Raw genomic sequence first — 19,428 nt, forward strand, 5'->3', positions numbered from 1 at the left:
TTTTTTTTTTTTTTTTTTTCCTTGGTGTAGTTTTTATCATGTTTCTTGTGCTTCAGGTTTGTTGAAGTTCTTGGATTTGTAGGTTTATAGTTTTCATCATTTATTCATTTTGACTGTTATTTCTTTTCTTCTCTTTATTCTTCTTTTGGCTGTGTTGGGTCTTAGTTGCTGCGCACGGGCTTTCTGTAGTTGTGGCGAGCAGGAGCTACTCTTTTTTTTTTTTTTTTGTGGTACGCAGGCTTCTCACTGTTGTGGCCTCTCCCGTTGCGGAGCATCGGCAGCCATCTTTCTGCAGTTCTTACTTCTATGGTACTCTGTCCTTTTTGAAATCTAGCTGCCTTTGTCTCACTATACGCTTACACCCTCATCTCCCTCTCTTTGTTTTTTGTTTGTTTGTTTGTTTGTTTTGCAATATGTTGGCCACTCCGCAGCATGTGGGATCTTCCCGGACCGGGGCACGAACCCGTGTCCCCTGCATCGGCAGGCAGACTCTCAACCACTGCGCCACCAGGGAAGCCCCATCTCCCTCTCTTGAACTCAGGAGTCTGCCTGGCTCTGCCTCATTTCCCCCTCCCCACATCATGTCCTAGAAACTCTCCTATGGCAGAGTTCCCTGGCAGTCCAGTGGTTAAGGCTCTGCGCTTCCACTGCGGGGGGTGTGAGTTCCATTCCTGGTCAGGGAACTATGATCCCACGTGCCATGAGGCCAAAAAATAAATAAATAAAAGGGTTTTTAAAAAAAAAAAAAAGAAAGTAACTCTCCTATGGCAAAAACGAGTGCAGTTGTAGAGCTCACCTCATTTGTTTCCTGTCCCTCTGGGATCACTATCCTTTGTTGCCTGATGTCCAGTGTCTTGAAAACCTTGTTTCATGTATTTTGTCTGGAGGTTTTTTGTTATTTCAGGTGAGAGGGCAAATCTGTCCTGTGTTACAGAATCTTGGCCAGAAGTGGAAATCACAGCATTGGTTTAAACATCAACATATTGGTGCCTAAATGTTGAATTGGAGAATGATTACTAAATCAAATATTTTTGCTGTGGAGTTCTACACAGCAGTTAAAACAAATGAACTAGTGCTTCGTGTATTTACTTGGATAAATTTTAAATATTAAAAAATTAAACATTGAAAAGCAAAATGAAAAAGGATACATACAAGAGCTACTTTTTTTTTTTTTTTTTTTGGCTTTGCCGGGTCTTAGTTCAATATGCGGGAATCTTTTAGCTGCAGCATGTGGGATCTAGTTCCCTGACCAGGGATCAAACCCAGGTCCCCTGCACTGGGAGCGCGGAGCCCTAGCCACTGGACGGCCAGGGAGATCCCAAGAGCTACTTTTAAAAATACACGAACTAGGGAATTGTTTAGGTGTGGTGCGGCCTAAACAAACAAACGAATAAATAAATACTATACTATGTACTATTTATGGATACATATATATGTAATAGAATGATAGCAAATCCATCATAATGCCTTTCTCTGGGAAGGGAAGAAGGGAGGGTAGAGAATGGTTTGGTGGGGAAGTGACACAGAGTGCTTCAACTGTAACTGTAAAGTTTAATTCACTAAAAATAAATTAATATTTCTCTAATGTGATTAAATGAGGGAATAAATATAAAGGGCCTTGTACATTGCCTAGTAAATAAAAGGCAGCTCAGTAGATATTAATTCATTTTACTCACCTCTATCCCTCCTCTTCCCTCTCAGGATCTTCTAAAAGTTTTCACTGCAGACCTGTATTTTGATTTGGGGCTAACAATGAGTCAAAAACTTGACTAGCATGAATCTAAAGCTTTGTCACCATCTGGCCATTCTTGTTTTTTACAACAGTCAACAGTAAATTTAAAGCTGGACATTTTTCTCCTGTAAATTGTTGGACACAATTAACTACTCTCCTTTAATTTGTTGACATGTCATGCTTTCCTAGTTTTCCACTAGCTCTCTTAGTTTCCTCTGACCAGCCAATCCTTAAATGTAGGTACTGCCCAAGGTTCTATCCTTGGCTCTTTTCCTTCTGAGTATATATTCATTTCTTTTTCTGGACAGTTTCACTCATCCCTGTACATTACTTCAATTACCTCCTTTACCTGTTCAAATATTTATCTCCAGCTCTGGCCTGAACTCTGGCTCTCTTTGTGTGCCTTGTATCCACCTGCTTATTGGATATCTCCACTTTGATTTCATTTCAGCACTTCTGACAGAGTTATCTATTCTTTAGGATATTTTCAGTTTAGGTAGCGGAAAACCGAGTTCATACTGGCTTAAACATTAAAGGAATTTATTGGTCTGTGTAACAGGACTAGCTTCAAAGTAGTTTGATCTGGTGGCACAGCTGTGTAATTAGCTCTCCTCTCAGTATTCTACTGTGCACAGTGTCTGCTTTATCTGCAAGCTGCCTTCCCTCATGGTCACAAGGTGGCTGCCAATAGCAACACACCAGTGTTACATATTTTCTCATTCAGAGGAAGATAATAGAATTGATAGGACTTGGTGACTTAGATTTAAGAGTCTGGAAAAGTCAAAGATGATTTCCAGGCTTCTAGCTTTTGCCTCTGGATGAATTGAATTCTCTTCATTATGAGGAAGAAAAGCAGGATATAGGGAAGGCAGAGGAAATGAGTTCTTGTAACATCTAAGTACTTTAGTTATATGCACGTCTGTCTCCTATCAGAATGAAATTGTTAAAGACAGTGACCTGGTCTTTTTTCACCTTTACTCCTAGTACCTAACCCTGAACTTGTCACATAGTATATATGTAATGTCTGGGGGGGAATGGATGTGTTAGATGCATGTGCAAATACATGAATACACAACACTGCTTCTTAAGATTCTCTTTCTCTGAGTAGCGAGATGTACTGTGTAATAGATTTTTTTTTTTTTGAAATAGCTGTAAAATGTATAATAGATTTTTGAAGTGAGCTAGACCTGCGTTGGAATTCGAGATTCACTATCCAAAGCTTTGCAGTCTTGGGGTACTTGATTTGACACTTTTTCCCACCTCTAAAGTAGAAATAATAAAGTGCCTAGTAGCTAGTTTGACTTTTAAGTAGGTACTTAAGAAATATTAATTGTTATTATTTGCAGCCCAGAAGAAACAGAAAAGTTGGATTAGGCATTAAAAGGCAACGTACAACATTCATTTTACAGAATTTTTGTTTTACTTTTTGGAGAGGAATTTGTGTGTGACAAACTTACATTGAATATTATTTTTACAATTTCATTGGAGTATAATTTAAGTGTATGATTCAGTGATTTTTTTTTTGAAAGTAAATGTGCAGGGACTTCCCTGGTGGTCCAGTGGTTAAGACTCCACGCTTCCAATGCAGGGGGTGTGGGTTCAGTCCCTGGTCAGGGAACTAAGATCCCACATGACTCGTGGTGCAGACAATAGATAGATAGATAGAGTTGTGCAGCTGTCACTACAATCAAGTTTTAGATCATCCCCAAAAGATCACTTTTGCCCATTTTTAATCAGTCTCTATTACATTGGATTTTTTTTATTGTGGCAAAATATACATAAAATAAAATTTACTATTTTAAACATTTTAAAGTGTACAGTTCAGCTTTGAGTACTTTCACAATGTGCAGCCATCACTACTATCCATTTAAGAACTTTTTCTTCATCGCAGAGACATGCGATGTTCCCATTAAATAATAACTTCTTACTACCTTCTCTCCACCCCCAGCCACTGATGGACTCTATTCTGCTTTTTCTCTATGAATATGCCTATTTTAGGTACCTTATATAAGTGGAACCATAAAATACTTGTCCTTCTAAGTAAAGTCAGTGTCTGGCTGACTTTACTTAGTATGATTGTTTTCAAGATTCATCCATATTTCATTGGATTTTGAAGCAGGCATGGCTATGAGTACATAAAGTTGGGCCAGTAAAGTCAAGTGTGTGCAACGAAATTTTGGTCAGAGTTCTCAAGCCATCTATTGAGAAAGATTACTTACCTCAGACATTCAAATATCTGGTTCTGGTTTCTCCCAACTTCCAGTGTACCCATTTATGTCATTATAATAAAAGGGAAAATTTTTGAACTGATTTCAGCTATTCATATAACTATCAGTTGAAGAAGCCAAGCTAATGATGGCATCCCAAATTCCATTCAGCTCCAGGTTGTTGAATTTTGTCATTTTGTCATATACTTTCAATGCTCATAAATATAATTTATCTCAAAACTTAGAACACTGTACTGTGTTAATATACACTCATATATTTTGCTGTGTACTTTTCTAAAGTACTTTTTTCATCTAGGTATATAATTAGTTGAGTGACAGACTTTTTACCATCTGCAACTCCTCATGGTATTCTCAATCATACTCTCAATATGAGATGTTGATCAAATTACCCAAGACATTGTTTTTGTGGAATTAGGGCTTAACTTTTGATGTTCTGTAGCATTCAACTTTCCAGTCACTCCATCTGCGGGTATTTTTCAGAGGTAAACCACTTCAGAAGTAACATATGTCAAAATAAGAAATCTTTGGGGATCCTGCAGCTAAAGAATGTTTATATATGCTATAATATGTTTCATATCTATAGCTGTTAAAAGAGAATTAAGAGGATATGGAGAAATTGGAACCCTCATTGCAGCCATTTTGGAAAACAGCCTAACAGTTCTTCAAGATGTTAAAGAGAGTTACCTTAGGACCCCGCTGTTCTACTCATAGTTATATATCCAAGAGAATTGAAAACATGTGTTCATACAAAAACTTGTATAAATGCTATAAAGTTCATAGCATTATTCATAATAGTAAAAAGTGGGGGACTTCCCTGGCTGGCCCAGTGATTAAAACTGTGCTTCCACTGCAGGGGGCATGAGTTTGATCCCTGGTTGGGGAACTAGGATCCCACCTGCCACATGGTGCGGCCAAAAAAAAAAAAAGGGAAACCAAATGTCTATAAATTGATAAATGAATAAACAAAATATTATATATTCATACAATGGAATATCATTAGGCCATAAAAAATATGAAGTAATGATATATGCTACAACATGAATGAACCTTAAAAACATAATGCTAGTGGGATAGGGAGGGTGAAAGGGAGATGCAAGAGGGAGGAGATATGGGGATATAGGTATATGTATAGCTGATTCACTTTGTTATAAAGCAGAAACTAACATACCATTGTAAAGCAATTATATTCCAATAAAAATGTTAAAAAAAAAAAAAAAACATGGGCTTCCCTGGTGGCACAGTGGTTGGGAGTCCGCCTGCCGATGCAGGGGACATGGGTTCGTGCCTCGGTCCGGGAAGATCCCATGTACCGCAGAGCGGCTGGGCCCGTGATCCGTGGCTGCTGAGCCTGCACGTCTGGAGCCTGTGCTCTGCAGCGGGAGAGGCCACAACAATTAGAGGCCCGCATACCAAAAAAACAAACAAACAAAAAAACCCATAATGCTAAGTGAAAGAAGTCAGTCACAAAAGACCACATAATGTATGATTTCATTTATATAAAAAGTCCAGGCTTCCCTGGTGGCACAGTGGTTGAGAGTCTGCTTGCCGATGCAGGGGACACAGGTTCGTGCCCTGGTCCGGGAAGATCCCACATGCCGCAGAGCGGCTGGGCCCGTGAGCCATGACCGCTGAGCCTGCGTGTCCGGAGACTGTGCTCCTCAACGGGAGAGGCCACAACAGTGAAAGGCCTGCCTACCGCAAAAAAAAAAAAAAAGTCCAAAAAATGGGCAGAAGACCTAAATAGATATTTCACCGAGAAGCCATACACAGATGGCCAAGAGGCATATGAAGAGATACTCAACATCACTAATTATTAGAGAAATGCAAGTCAAAACTACAATGAGGTATCACCTCACGCCGGTCAGAATGGCCATTATCAAAAATACTAGAAACAATAAATGCTGGAAAGGGTGTGGTGAAAAGGGAACCTTCCTACACTGTTGGTGGGAATGTAAATTGATACAACCACTATGGAAAACAGTATGGAGGTTCCTTAAAAAACTAAAAATAGAGCTACCATACGACCCAGCAATCCCACTGGGCATATACCCTGAGAAAATGATAATTCAAAAAGAGTCACGTACCACAGTGTTCATTGCAGCTCTATTTACAATAGCCATGACATGGAAGCAACCTAAGTGTCCGTCGACAGATGAATGGATAAAGAAGATGTGGCACATATATACAGTGGAATATTTCTCAGCCATAAAAAGAAACCAAATTGAGTTATTTGTAGTGAGGTGGATGGACCTAGAGTCTGTCATACAGAGTGAAGTAAGTCAGAAAGAGAAAAACAAATACTGTATGCTAACACATATATATGGAATCTTAAAAAAAAAAAGTTACTGATGAACCAAGTTGCAGGGCAGGAATAAAGAATTAGACATAGAGAATGGACTTGATGACATGGGGTGGGAGGGCGAAGCTGGGGTGAAGTGAGAGTATCATCGACGTATATATACTACTGAATGTAAAATAGTTGGCTGGTGGGAGGCAGCAGCATAGCACAGGGAGATCAGCTTGGTGCTTTGCAGTGACCTAGAGGGGTGGGATAGGGAGGATGGGAGGGAGGCTCAAGAGGGAGGGGATATGGGGACATACGTATGCATATGGCTGATTCGCTTTGTTGTACAACAGAACCTAACACGGCATTGTGAAGCAATTATACTCTAATAAAGAGCTCTTAAAAAAAAAAGTCCAAAATAGGCAAATTTAGAGACAGAAAGTAAATTAGTGGGGAATAGAGGTGAAGGGGGAAGAGAGTGACTGCTAATGGGTATGGGTTTTTTTAAGGAGGAGATAATGAAAATATTCTAATACTGATGTGGTGATGGTTGCACAACTCTGTGGATATACTGAAAACCACTTAATCATACACTTTAAATAGGTGAACTGTATGATATGTGAATTATATCTCAACAAAACTGTTCTTTAAAAAAGAGAAGGAGGGCTTCCCTGGTGGCGCAGTGGTTGAGAGCCCGCCTGCCAATGCAGGGGACGTGGGTTCATGCCCCGGTCCGGGAAGATCCCACATGCCGCGGAGCGGCTGGGCCCGTGAGCCATGGCCGCTGAGCCTGCGCATCCGGAGCATGTCCTCTGCAACGGGAGAGGCCACAGCAGTGAGAGGCCCGCATACCCGCCCCCAAGAAAAAAAAAAAACAGAAAGAGAATTAAGAAACATTACCTGAAAATTCAGAGATCTGAGTTCTGCCTTTTCTCTGGTCTCCAAAAGGTCTGTTTCCTCTTGCTGGAAATTCTTTTGTTGGTTACTGTTTTTCCTCATTATAACTAGAAGAAAATCAGGTAGCTCTTATTTTACTCTGCACTACAGGAAGGAAGATGTCTCAAGTGTATACATATTTTTCTTTGCAAGAGCACCAATTAACATTGGTAATCTTCTCTGTCCTACTACTTGAATCTATGAATTATCAAGCCTGATCTTGTATCTTAGGTGTAGTAGTCATATCCTGAGGGTATAGGAATTAAATTTTGTTGAGCCCTCTTCCAAGTGCCCACTTCTACAGATGGAATTGAGGCTTGGGGCGGTAAAGTAACTTATTAAATATTTGACCTTGTAAAAGTAGCAGTTTGAACCTATGTTTTGATGACTCAAAAATGTTTCTTTCCAGTGTCACATTGCTTTTTCTTACTAGGAAGATAATCCTGGATTTAAAAAGTGCTGGTGAAATTGTGTGTCTAGATTTTGTTAGTGTAAGAAATCAAAATGAGAAGGACAATGATTATTAGCTTGTCTGTAATAATTTTGCTGTATGAGTAAAGAAAATATTACCTTTTATCAGCCTGAGTTCTTCATTAACCAAAGCCAAGATACTGAATTTATAGAATTGAGGGCAGATAAATGGGCCCCTCTGACCCTCGCTGTATCCAGACAACTGAGGCTTCCTGTTAGATGCCCTTGGTCTCCATCAGTAATATAGGCCAATTAAAGATATGCATGAGTAACCTGAGGAACTTCCCATTCATAAAAGAGTCTTCTGCAGGAGAAGAATTTGGTATGAGAATTAAAACCAAAGCATCTGACTTTTGAGCATGCATGTACAGAAAGCCAGTCACAAAAGAATGTTTACTTTTTTGAGAGATGTAGGCTCTTAATGGACTATCCAGGTGAGTATGGTATTTGGTTTCAGGCATCTATACAGTAAGAACCTCAGTGACTGGAAAGCATTTGAAGTTTACTTTCACTGCTGAGGTTGAAAGATGAAATCTCCTTTAATATAGATCATCTAGGAAGTTATAGGGTAGAATGTTAGCTCATTTAATGTTGACCTTTCATGTATATACCTGTGATTCTTCTTTCCTTATGGACTATTTAAGGGCCTTTATTCTGATAAAGCACTTGTATATTTCTTCCCATAGGATGGATAGAATGACAGAGGATGCTCTTCGCCTGAATCTGTTGAAGCGGAGCTTGGACCCAGCTGATGAGCGAGATGATGTCCTGGCTAAGCGACTCAAAATGGAGGGGCATGAGGCCATGGAACGTCTGAAAATGTTGGCACTGCTCAAACGGAAGGATTTGGCAAATCTTGAAGTGCCACATGAGTTACCCACCAAACAGGATGGCAGTGGTGTCAAGGGCTATGAAGAGAAGCTAAATGGGAATCTCAGGCCTCATGGAGACAACAGGACTGCTGGAAGGCCGGGCAAAGAAAACATCAATGATGAGCCTGTGGATATGAGTGCTAGACGGAGGTATGGCTTGGTTCAGCTGCCTCCATAGATAGGGTCTCATCATAAACTAAGCCTATGAAAAACGAATGACTTCCAATGAGAGGAGGGTGTTTTTCAACTTAAAGCTTCTTGAATGAAGACGTAGCTGTGCTATCTGGCTTGACCGTGAATTCCTCTTGTTTCTAGATGAAACTAGGTGCCTCCAAAAATTATTACCCTGAAGATAAAGTGGATAAAGGAGGCACTACGAGTTGATACCCCAGTTAGAAGCGAGTTAATATACACTTTCACTCTAATCTTATGGCCATTTTAGGAGGGAAGAACAGTCTTTTCTTCAGATCATCCCAAGAGTTTTAGGGATGTGTTTATTATGGAGACCCAGCTTTTATTACATCAAAGAGCATGTGCCTGTCTTTTCTTGTGTTGACAAGGAACTTTATGTGCTAATCCTCTACATTCTTACTTCATTTGTGCCACATTCCCCAAGCCCCATATGTGCATACACATTCACTTATATGAGTACCCTCATGCTTGTGCTCTTTCATACACACAGCACACAAGCACATGTTTTCACAGGTCTTGATCAAGGTTGAGTACTTGGAACTGTGGAGAACACAATATAAAGAGGTACCTAGAACTGCCTGAGGTTAGAGTCTACCTGAACAGTGAATCATAGTATAGACAACCCTAGTTTTAAGAACATTCAGTTTATTCATGTTTCAGAAACACCTGATAGACATGAGAATTACTCTTCACTGTTCAGTTGCCCTCCAGTTGACCTTGCTGACTTTGTCCTAGGACTGGTCTAAAGCAGGATCCTTAAGCTGGACTGATGCAGAAAGAAGAAAAAAGGAAGGAATGGTTTACAATCTTACTTGGGTTTCTTTCTCTACCTTATAATGTTTACTTATTAGTATTGTCCCAGAATTATTTTTTTAAACCACACCCAATAGGGGAACATTGTTCTTGGTAATAGCATTAAAACCCTTAGGAAACTTCAGGTAAGTTCTCTAGTGGTTGTGGAAGAAGAGAAAAATTCTTGGGAGCTATACATAGTATCGGCAGAGTATTATGAAAGTAGATTAATCCTTAGATCCTTTTAGAAAAAAAGAAAAGTGGGTGAATGAGATAATGCACCTGAGTAACCCACTTGCCCCATAATCACCCTTAACCTTCTGGGGCAAATGACTAATCCTACTTCACTGGGGACAATGAAGAGGAGAAATGTTAGGTGGATTCCTTACATGCACATTGGAACTGAAAATGTGTTTTTCATAGAAACATTGTTACACATTTTGATAAGATCTCAGTTCTGTTGGAATTACAGTGTATCACAGATAAATTCTGTATTGAAAAGAGTACCCTGAAAACTCTACCAGTGTGTTTAATTTTATTAGAGGAATGAACTTTTGAAACTTGATTCTTTGGAAACTGGGAACTGTATTTAATGGTCTCCAGGAAAAGAGGCTTGATGTAAACCATCTAGATCCCCATTCTGCGTGAAAAAATGGGCCCTATCTACCCTGTCGTTCTTCTTCCCTTTCACCAGACCAGATATACTGACAGCTATTTCCACTTAGCCTCAAGCTTATTGTAAGAATGAACTAGACTGATAGATTGCTCAGCATGGAGAACAATGGTTTATTTGATGTGGATAAAAAAGGAGGAGGGAATTGGAATTTAAAAGCAGAAAGAAGGAAGGGCTCTTGACATGATAGCCATAATTGCCTAAATATCTTTTTTTTTTTTGCCATCAGTTGGGCAAGTTATGATATCTGTGAAATAAGATATGCATGAAACCAACACTGCTTATGTTTTGGAATGCTGTCGAGACATGGCAGTTTTCTTTCTGGTTTTGTTTTTACTACCTGGATAAGGATTAGGAGTTTTATAATTTCTGGGAATTTGCCAGTCTGAGTCACAAAATGATGTCAGCAGCAAGTCTGGCTTTTAATATTATCTAATTGGTAGGGTTTCATACTTAAGAACACCAAATATTGTAAATCGTATATGTGTTTGGGAAAGTAGCAAAATAATTTCTGTCCCCGGAAAAGCTTAATAAAGGAGGCCAGAATTCCAGGTCAAAAGTTAAAAAAAAAAAAAAATTGAAGAATGAAACTTGACTTGGGCTTTGCCTTACCTGTGCTATCTATCTAATGTGAGTCTCATTATATCTGGGAATAAAATATCATTTAGGGTTTTCTCAGATACTACTTCCTCATAAATGTCGCTCAGTTCCAAAATCTCCTTGTAGGAATGTCTCTGATTGTCCTGTTGCTGGACAGTCCTTAAGCAGTAGGTGGCACTCATTTGAGCAAGGAAGAATTCCTTAGGTTAGAAATAATCTGTGAGGTGTGTATCCAGCCAGGACCAGGATGGAAAGAGTTCTGACTGTCGATGTGTAAGCCTTGGGGAATCATGTAGAAGAAGTAGAAATCTACCAGATCTCAAAGTTGTTCATCCATGTTCTTGTTAGGGATGGGGAAGGGGGGGCATGAGGGAATATAGAAATGATAAGTAAAAATTCAAACTCTTCATTTAGGCCTGACCATTACTCCAGGAACTTGGGGTTAGAGAGTGGAAGGTTCTTTTCTCCCTCCAGTGACTTCTTTTTCTGTAAGCCTACATTCTCAGCTTGCTGTGTCTGTGAGCAGTGGTTATAGAGCAATCCAGACAAACTTAGTAGTTCCCAAGATGGTCATTATTATGACTGTCTCCCTACTTTATTTCCTCAGCTAAATTTGGTTGTTTTAGTAACTCAGTTTTACCCTGTTGAGGAATTGAATGCCTGTCCCAACCATCCAGGGTGCCTTGTGCAAAAGGCATCCTAGTCCCAACAGTACCTGAGACAAGAGGCCCTGAGAAATGGTCAGAGGCTCTTAGGACTATAAATATCTGTGGTTATAAAGGGTTTGAGTTACCTGTTTAAATAAGATCTAAGAACACATTGTTTTAGACCTACATACTCCTGACTATACACTATAAATCTCAAAGAAGTAGGGTCAGCAAAGATAACTCTGAGTTAAGAAATCAGAGGAGAGTTAGAGGTTATGGCCGCTGACTTGGGAACCTACGGCAATTAGAATTTGCAGGATTCTTGTTATCCAGGTCTTACGCAGTGAGTGCCATTTCTCATGATTTTAGAGGGACAAGATGCTCTTAAGGCTTGCTCCAGGAAGACCAAAACCAGAGTTGTCTAATAAATAGGATTGGCCATAAGGCATAGCCAGTGTGGAAGATTTAGATTTCAAAGTTATTTCTAGACAGTTTCTTTCTGAGGGAAGATGCTAAGTAGAACTTGCAGGTAGGTGCAAGTCCCATGTATTTAATTCTGGAGTTTCAGTCCTCCAGAAGGCTGTAGACATTTATACTTAGCACTGTCCATTCTCTCAAACCATTGACAACAGTACCTTCTTTTGGCCTTAACTCTTGACAGGATAGACTGTCAAAGGAGTTGTCATGTAACCTCCTTTTTTGTAAATCATCAGATAGGCAGGACCATGTTATCAGTATCATGGGTTGCCTCCTTAGCAGTGTGTCATCTGTATCTGGGGTGGACAAGTAGGCTCTACTGCCTTTGTCTTTCTTCCCCTGTGAAGCTAACCATTTCTTTCTTGACCTTCTCTGTAACTAACAAGACAACCCAAAAGGAGACTGAGATATAAGGAAAACATTTGGAATTTTGATTAAAATCAGTGTGATAAAAACACTCATCTCTTTTTCCCATTCCTAAAGCCAGTTAGTGTCTTTCTGTCTGCATCTTCTGTAAGGAATTTAGATGGGAAAAATACTTTTGCTGAGGTTTTGTCATCACTTACATCTTGGTGTCTGTTTTATCCTTTGATTTGGATGTCTCTGTCTTTCCCTGAGTGAATCAGGACAGACTTAAGTTTCCTTGGATTTCTTTGGTCAGTGTAGAAAAGTTTTCTGAACTTTTCTATGACCTTTCACTGTTGGAAGTACCTTAATTTTTCTTCTCTTGTCTAGTGAGCCAGACCGAGGAAGGCTTACTCCCTCCCCAGACATCATTGTTTTGTCTGATAATGAGGCTTCCAGTCCCCGTTCCAGCTCCCGAATGGAAGAAAGACTCAAAGCAGCCAACCTAGAGATGTTTAAGGTAAAGAAAAGAAAGATTCCTTTCTTCATTTCTTGCTTCTACTATTCTCTTTAATTCCCTGAGAGTCCCATGTCTGGTTTTTTAGTGTTTACTTTTTGGATCTAAAAACTGCCCATTGATGAAACTCTTCATATGTGATTCTCAACCTCAAGGGTGTGCCCTTTTAGAGGGAACTATTAGAATCAAGTGGAGAAGAGAGTTTGAAAATGCATATTCAATATAATTTCTTTGGAAAATGAAAACTTCATAATTCAAGTCATGTAAAGTAAACTCTTAGCTAGAAGGATACATTCTATACTCTATCCTGGGTTTCGGAATATGGAGGAATTCCTAAGTTTTCATGTATTTCTAGAGGAAACATGGCTTTAAAAGATTGAGAAACATTATTTTAAAGGAAAGCAATATCTCCCTTTGGCTGTTCTTCTATTTTGCCAGGAATCTGGTTAATTAGCATTTATATGTAGTCTCTTCTTTCATTCTGTAAGCAGTTTTTGAGTACCTACTGAATACCAGGCACTGTGCCAGACTGTGTGCTAGGGACACAAAGATAACAATTCCATTGCCCCTTGTGCTTCATGTGGAAGGTGGAGGTTTGGGACCTAAAAGAAGAGATCATCTTGCAGGAAAGGACTCTGAGTAACTGCTACCATAGCTGATAGTCTCCATGTTTCCTCAGGGGAAAGGCATTGAGGAACGGCAGCAGCTCATCAAGCAGCTGAGAGATGAGCTGCGATTGGAAGAAGCCCGACTGGTGCTGTTAAAGAAACTGAGACAGAGTCAGCTACAGAAAGAGAATGTCGTCCAGAAGGTACTCTGTCCGAGAAATAAGGGACTAGCAGAAAGCAAAGAAAAACTGGTTTGAGAATGGGCTGCCCCAGGTAGATTCAGCTGGGTGGCTCATTCTTCTCTGGTTCCATGGTTTTTAGTCTCTAGGAATAGTGATTTTTTTTTTTAATCTTGGGCCTTAATCAAGAAAACAGTGATTCTGTTTTTCTTATTTTCCCTCCTGGTCAACAGGAGCTTCAGACTGACAAGGAGTTTTGAAAGTCTAGAAGTGTACCAAATTTCTGCCTCCGATTATTAGCCTTTTCCACTGTCTCATTTTCTCTTCTCTCTCACAGACTCCAGTTGTACAGAATGCAGCATCTATTGTTCAGCCATCTCCTGCCCATGTGGGACAGCAAGGCCTCTCCAAGCTTCCATCCCGGCCTGGGGCCCAAGGGGTTGAACAGAATTTGAGGACATTGCAGGTATGTGACCCATAGTGTGATCTTAGTTTCAGGGGGCCCTGTTATCCTATCTCTGTATTGGGGCTTTTGTAAGATCATAGAAGAACCTGGCCTTGATAGAGGTGTTATTACCATAGATAATTCTGTTGGTCCTTAATGGCATGATTTAGTCTGCAGGAGAAGGATGAATAACTAATCTTCCCACTGTAGTCTTTCTTCTCCAGAGGTTTCCGGCTTAGCCCTTTTCCATAGAGGGTTAAATAGTTTATACCAAAGAAGCTAGGGAATTCCTAACCACTAATCAGGTTTTATAGTGATGGTAGATTTATCCCCATAGATCCTTAGACAAAATTACCAAGTCTGACTATGTTTCTGTGTTTCCACTTAGCTATGTATTATAGGCAGTGTTTTCTCTTTGGCATTTTGAGAAGCGTTTTACCGCTATGACTATCTCTTTTCCTCTTCTTGCCCTTCAGGGTCACAGTGTTATCCGTTCAGCGACCAATACCACCCTCCCACACATGTTAATGTCTCAACGTGTGATTGCGCCAAACCCAGCCCAGCTACAGGGTCAGCGGGGCCCACCTAAGCCTGGCCTTGTACGCACCACAACACCCAATATGAATCCCGCCATCAATTACCAACCGGTAAGAGGGAGCCCTCATGGGGAAACAGAGAAATCTTTTATTTGCTTTCCCTGTTGAAACGACCATAGATTTTAAGTTTTGGGACACTGAGAAACTCTAGGACAACAAAGGTAATTTTGGTGGGTTGACAGTGGTCCCCAAAGTGGAAACACTGAGGAATTACTTAGTAGTAGAGAAGAAATGTTATATGCAGCAGAGCAGCAGTAAGCTAAAATCTGCCTAGAAGAAAGAGATAGAGGGACCTAAGGAATAAGAAGCATAAAGGATGTATGACAAAGCATCCCAAATCTTTATTTTTCTCTTAGCAGTTTTATTTTTATTTATTTATTTGGTTGTACTGGGTCTTAGTTGCAGCAGGCGGGCTCCTTAGTTGCTGCATGCATGTGGGATCTAGTTCCCTGACCAGGGATCGAACCGGGGCCCCCTGCATTGGGAGCACGGAGTCTTAACCACTGTGCAACCAGAGAAGTCTCTCTCTCAGCAGTTTTAGTAGCCACTATCATTCTCCTTTCTTACATGCCAGAGTCCTTTAGCAGTGGAGAAGTTGGACACCTCCTGTCTTTTTCTGAGCTTGGGGGAAGCTAAGTAGTTCAGACTAGGATCAGATAGTGTTCTCTGCCACGAAAGTAAGAATTGGTTCTTTCTCCCACATACCATCACTGACCCCTATACTCAATCTATTTCAGCAGTCAAGTTCTTCTGTTCCCTGTCAGCGTACAACATCCTCTGCCATCTATATGAACCTTGCCTCCCATATTCAGCCAGGGACCGTGAACAGGGTGTCCTCACCACTTCCTAGCCCCAGCGCCATGACCGATGCTGCCAACTCACAGGCTGCAGCCAAATTGGCTCTTCGCAAACAGCTGGAAAAGACACTCCTGGAGATTCCACCCCCTAAACCACCTGCTCCCTTGCTTCATTTCCTGCCTAGTGCAGCCAATAGTGAGTTCATCTACATGGTAGGCTTGGAAGAAGTCGTACAGAGTGTCATCGACAGCCAAGGTAAGGCTATTTGTTGGTCAGTCTTTTTATCTAAACAAGAAGTTGTCAGACCTGATTGATATGGGCAGAGTATCGCATGGTACTGTGTAATATTAAATAATCTCTCTTTACTATTGCCAAACCACCTCCTGTCTCTGATTCGGAGACTGTTTAGGAGCAGCGTATCAAAAAGCTTTTTGTGTGTCTGTGTATCTTAGACTTAATATTTTTGCTGTGTATTTTGTATATCTTGTCTGTTTTTTGCAGTATATCGTTAGCTCTTTTAAATGTGCCTAGCGTGATGCATGCATAATTTGAAGACTAGAACACTTATTTTTAATGTTAGTGTTTATGTGGCATTGTGTTTGCATTATTATATTCAGTCCCTGCTGTTTGAGTGCTTTTAGTTGAGAAAATAGACTGATAAAGATAACTAGGACCACATAAAAGCTGTAAGCCAACACTGAACTATAAAGTATTAATAACATCACACAGTCTCTTCTGACAAAAGTTATTAAGCCTGAATTTCTAAACATAAGGACTTAGGGGAACACCTGAGGAAAGTGCCTAAAGGGCTCAGTATTGGCTATAAATAGATCACAAAGTGAATAATTCAGACACTGATAGGTAAAAATTATGAATGTATATGATAGAGATAAGTGTAGACTGAGGTAAAGAGATGCTAAGAAGCAAAAGTACTGGCGGAATTAGGTGGAGCCCTTTGACTGAATTGACACACGTTTTCTTCTCAGTGTGGTGTAACAGGAAATCAGAAAACTTGGGTTCCTGTCCCAGTTTTGTCTTTTGGAGCTATGTTTCTTAGACTTAGTTTCCTCATTTGTAAATGGGGATGGTACTGTCTAATTCCCTAAAGTGATGGTTTGTTGCAATCAAATGAAATAAAAGTATTTTATAAATTATAGAGGCTCTTTCTTAATTCAGCAGAGTAAACTCCTGGAAAAAGATCATCTGATGAAAAGAAACAGAGGAGATACAGAGGAAATGTGAAACCACTGATTATTCTTTTTGTTGGCATCTAGGGAAAAGCTGTGCCTCACTTCTGCGGGTTGAACCCTTTGTTTGTGCCCAGTGCCGCACAGATTTCACCCCTCACTGGAAGCAAGAAAAGAATGGTAAGATTCTATGTGAGCAATGTATGACCTCGAACCAGAAGAAGGCTCTAAAGGCAGAACACACCAACCGACTGAAAAATGCTTTTGTTAAAGCCCTACAGCAGGAACAGGTAAGAATTCTGACTACTTCTCACCAGCCACCTGCCCAGGTTTGGTTTTCCCAAAAGTCAGTTCTTTCTAGTTTAGAGGAGTTGTCTCTCTGATCCCCACAGTCCAGGTGATCTAGGTTTCTGAATCTAAGTTCCTAGAACCTAGAGGTCTGGGTTCCCTTTTTTTATTCTTACCATTCTGCCTTTCCCATTTCCATTTGGCTGTTTCTGATTGGGTAAGAGCATAATGACATATGGCTGAGCTTAAGGGAAAGGGACAAAGGCTTGAGACTCTTGGCTTTCCCTGGTAGTACTAAATAATTCCTCTATTCTTGATTTCATTTCCTTAAACAAATGGATTTTGGTGAGAGGGATTTATATTTGTACTAGAAATCTCTTTGAGAGAAGTAATTATCTGCAGTCCATATTTGACAAAGAAATGACAAAGGAAAGGGTAGATTATAAAGTAGCCCAATGAAGATTAGTAGTTGCTAGAGTGTGTGAACTCTCATATAGTATTAATAGAATGAGAATATCTTGGAGTGGGGAAGATGTGTTGGGAAGCTCAGATTCTTTTCCACCCCACCACCCATCAGACCCCTCTGGGTAGCATCATGGGTCTCCTGGAAAATGGGTAGACAAGAGTCAAAAAATAAAACTTAGTAACTCATCAGCCTTAATTAATTACATTAGTCAGCTCATCGCCAACACCCAGATCTCTCCAGCCAACTTCTGAGAGCCAGCTTTCTTGGAGAGAGGGATTCCTAATCATTGAAGTGTGTAGGTTACTTGTACCCAGAGATCTTAGTTCACCTACCCCACCAAACTCTTTTGCCTTTTCCATATCCCTCCAACTAGCTGGCAACATTAGAGATAAGAAGACCTCTAGGTTTTCTGGTTAGGAAATTGGGTGCTGTCCTGCCCAACTTGACCTGATGACTCCCAACAGGAAATTGAACAGCGATTACAGCAGCAGGCAGCACTCTCCCCCACTACGGCTCCAGCTGTGTCCAGTGTCAGTAAACAAGAGACCATAATGAGACATCATACGCTTCGACAGGTGAGGATTTCTCTTGAGGTTTTGTCAGCCATTTATCTCAATTTGTCCTTTCTTCTGCCGAAAATCATACTGCTCTTCTGTACTCCCATATCCTTACCTCCCCCTTACACCTTCCATCATGGTAAAGTTATGATCGCTTGTCTCCTCCTCATTGCAGGCTCCACAGCCCCAAAGCAGTCTCCAGCGTGGTATACCCACGTCTGCCCGTTCGATGCTTTCCAACTTTGCACAGGCACCCCAGCTGTCTGTGCCAGGTGGCCTCCTTGGTATGCCAGGTAAGAAGGGTTGATCTGAGAACTTTTCTAACATACTAATTAGTATGCAATTCTTTAGCAGCCCCTTTAGGTGAATTGTTCTTTCTTTTGTTTTCTGCTCGCTCTTTAGGCCCTACTCCCTTCACTCTTCTTATTTGGCAAAGGTTTGCTAAATCCATATTACATGCTAGGCACAGTACACTAGGGTTTTAGTGGTGAAAATGACACAGTCCTGTCTAGTGTGCCCTCTTAGCGTGCATGCGGTTATTGATCTCTTTTGGCCAGAATAGCAGGGTTAACTGTCCTGATCCAGTTTGAATGACCCAGGGATGCTTCTTTACAGTCAGCAGGCCCAAAACCAAAGCAGATTCAGTAATTCCCTCTTTGTCTTGATTATTTTCCTTTCACCACTGTTTTCTTTGACTCTTCTGTACCATGAGGACTGTTTATTATTCCCGGTAGGATTGAAGTTTTGGGAAGACCTTTCCTAAAGCTTGGGAGCAGGGTGGGTAGTTGCTACTGAAATAAAGCTTAACTGAGTCTGCAAAGATGTAGACAACTTCTAATGTTTCCTCTGCATCTCCACCACTGCAGCCCCAGGGTAGTGTGGAAGAAGGTGTCATTTCCTCTTTTAATACCTGTGCTCCACTTTTGTCTCCTGGGTCTAGGTGTCAACATTGCATACTTGAACACTGGTATTGGAGGACACAAAGCCCCCAGTCTGGCAGACCGACAGCGGGAATACCTTTTAGACATGATCCCTCCCCGGTCTATATCGCAGTCCATCAGTGGACAGAAATAACGCCTGTTCCACTTGTACTGCCCCAACCTTGTATCCTTTACTCCTCTCCTCTCCCATTGCCCCCAACTTCCGTCGCATGCAGTGCCTGTACTGGTGCCTACCATACACGGAAAACAAAACAGAAAAACAGAAGACAAACAGTAGAAATCAACAAGAAAACACACGCCCTGCCCCACCACCTCCTCTTTATTTCACACTGCTGCGATCTGTTCTTCTGCCACTTTCTCTCTTCAGTTTTCTATAACAGTGAGGTGGATCTTTGCCTCTGATAGAGGTCAGAATGAGGTCCTGGGGAGAAATCCAAGCCCTCTGACGTGTGTTTCTAAAGTTTGTTTTTATGCTTTAATTATTATTATCATTTTTAATGATGTTGTGTGTCGTCCCTTTGTTCAGTGGACGGTTAAACCTTTTTATTTCCCCCCCAATATTTTTTTTTTCTCTTTCGTCTTTTTTTTTTTTTTTTT

At 40.6% G+C, this 19,428-nt stretch overlaps 1 protein-coding gene across 2 annotated transcripts in view; it reads left to right on the forward strand.

Moving 5' to 3' along the window:
• GATAD2B (GATA zinc finger domain containing 2B) overlaps positions 1–19,428 on the forward strand; it is a 49,397-nt gene extending 29,969 nt beyond the window's left edge. For both annotated transcript variants that reach the window (XM_024748327.1, XM_024748326.1), the window contains exons 2-11: positions 8,338–8,673; positions 12,640–12,769; positions 13,446–13,577; positions 13,891–14,019; positions 14,475–14,645; positions 15,332–15,647; positions 16,667–16,869; positions 17,798–17,908; positions 18,066–18,183; positions 18,831–19,428. In XM_024748327.1, coding sequence (XP_024604095.1) covers positions 8,339–8,673; positions 12,640–12,769; positions 13,446–13,577; positions 13,891–14,019; positions 14,475–14,645; positions 15,332–15,647; positions 16,667–16,869; positions 17,798–17,908; positions 18,066–18,183; positions 18,831–18,964 — 1,779 coding nt within the window. In that variant the 5' untranslated portion in view covers position 8,338 and the 3' untranslated portion in view covers positions 18,965–19,428. The remainder of the gene's footprint in view (positions 1–8,337; positions 8,674–12,639; positions 12,770–13,445; positions 13,578–13,890; positions 14,020–14,474; positions 14,646–15,331; positions 15,648–16,666; positions 16,870–17,797; positions 17,909–18,065; positions 18,184–18,830) is intronic.

The sequence above is a fragment of the Neophocaena asiaeorientalis genome, unplaced genomic scaffold (genome assembly GCF_003031525.2).
Source record: "Neophocaena asiaeorientalis asiaeorientalis breed wild unplaced genomic scaffold, Neophocaena_asiaeorientalis_V1.1 scaffold76, whole genome shotgun sequence".
Lineage (NCBI taxonomy): Eukaryota > Metazoa > Chordata > Mammalia > Artiodactyla > Phocoenidae > Neophocaena > Neophocaena asiaeorientalis.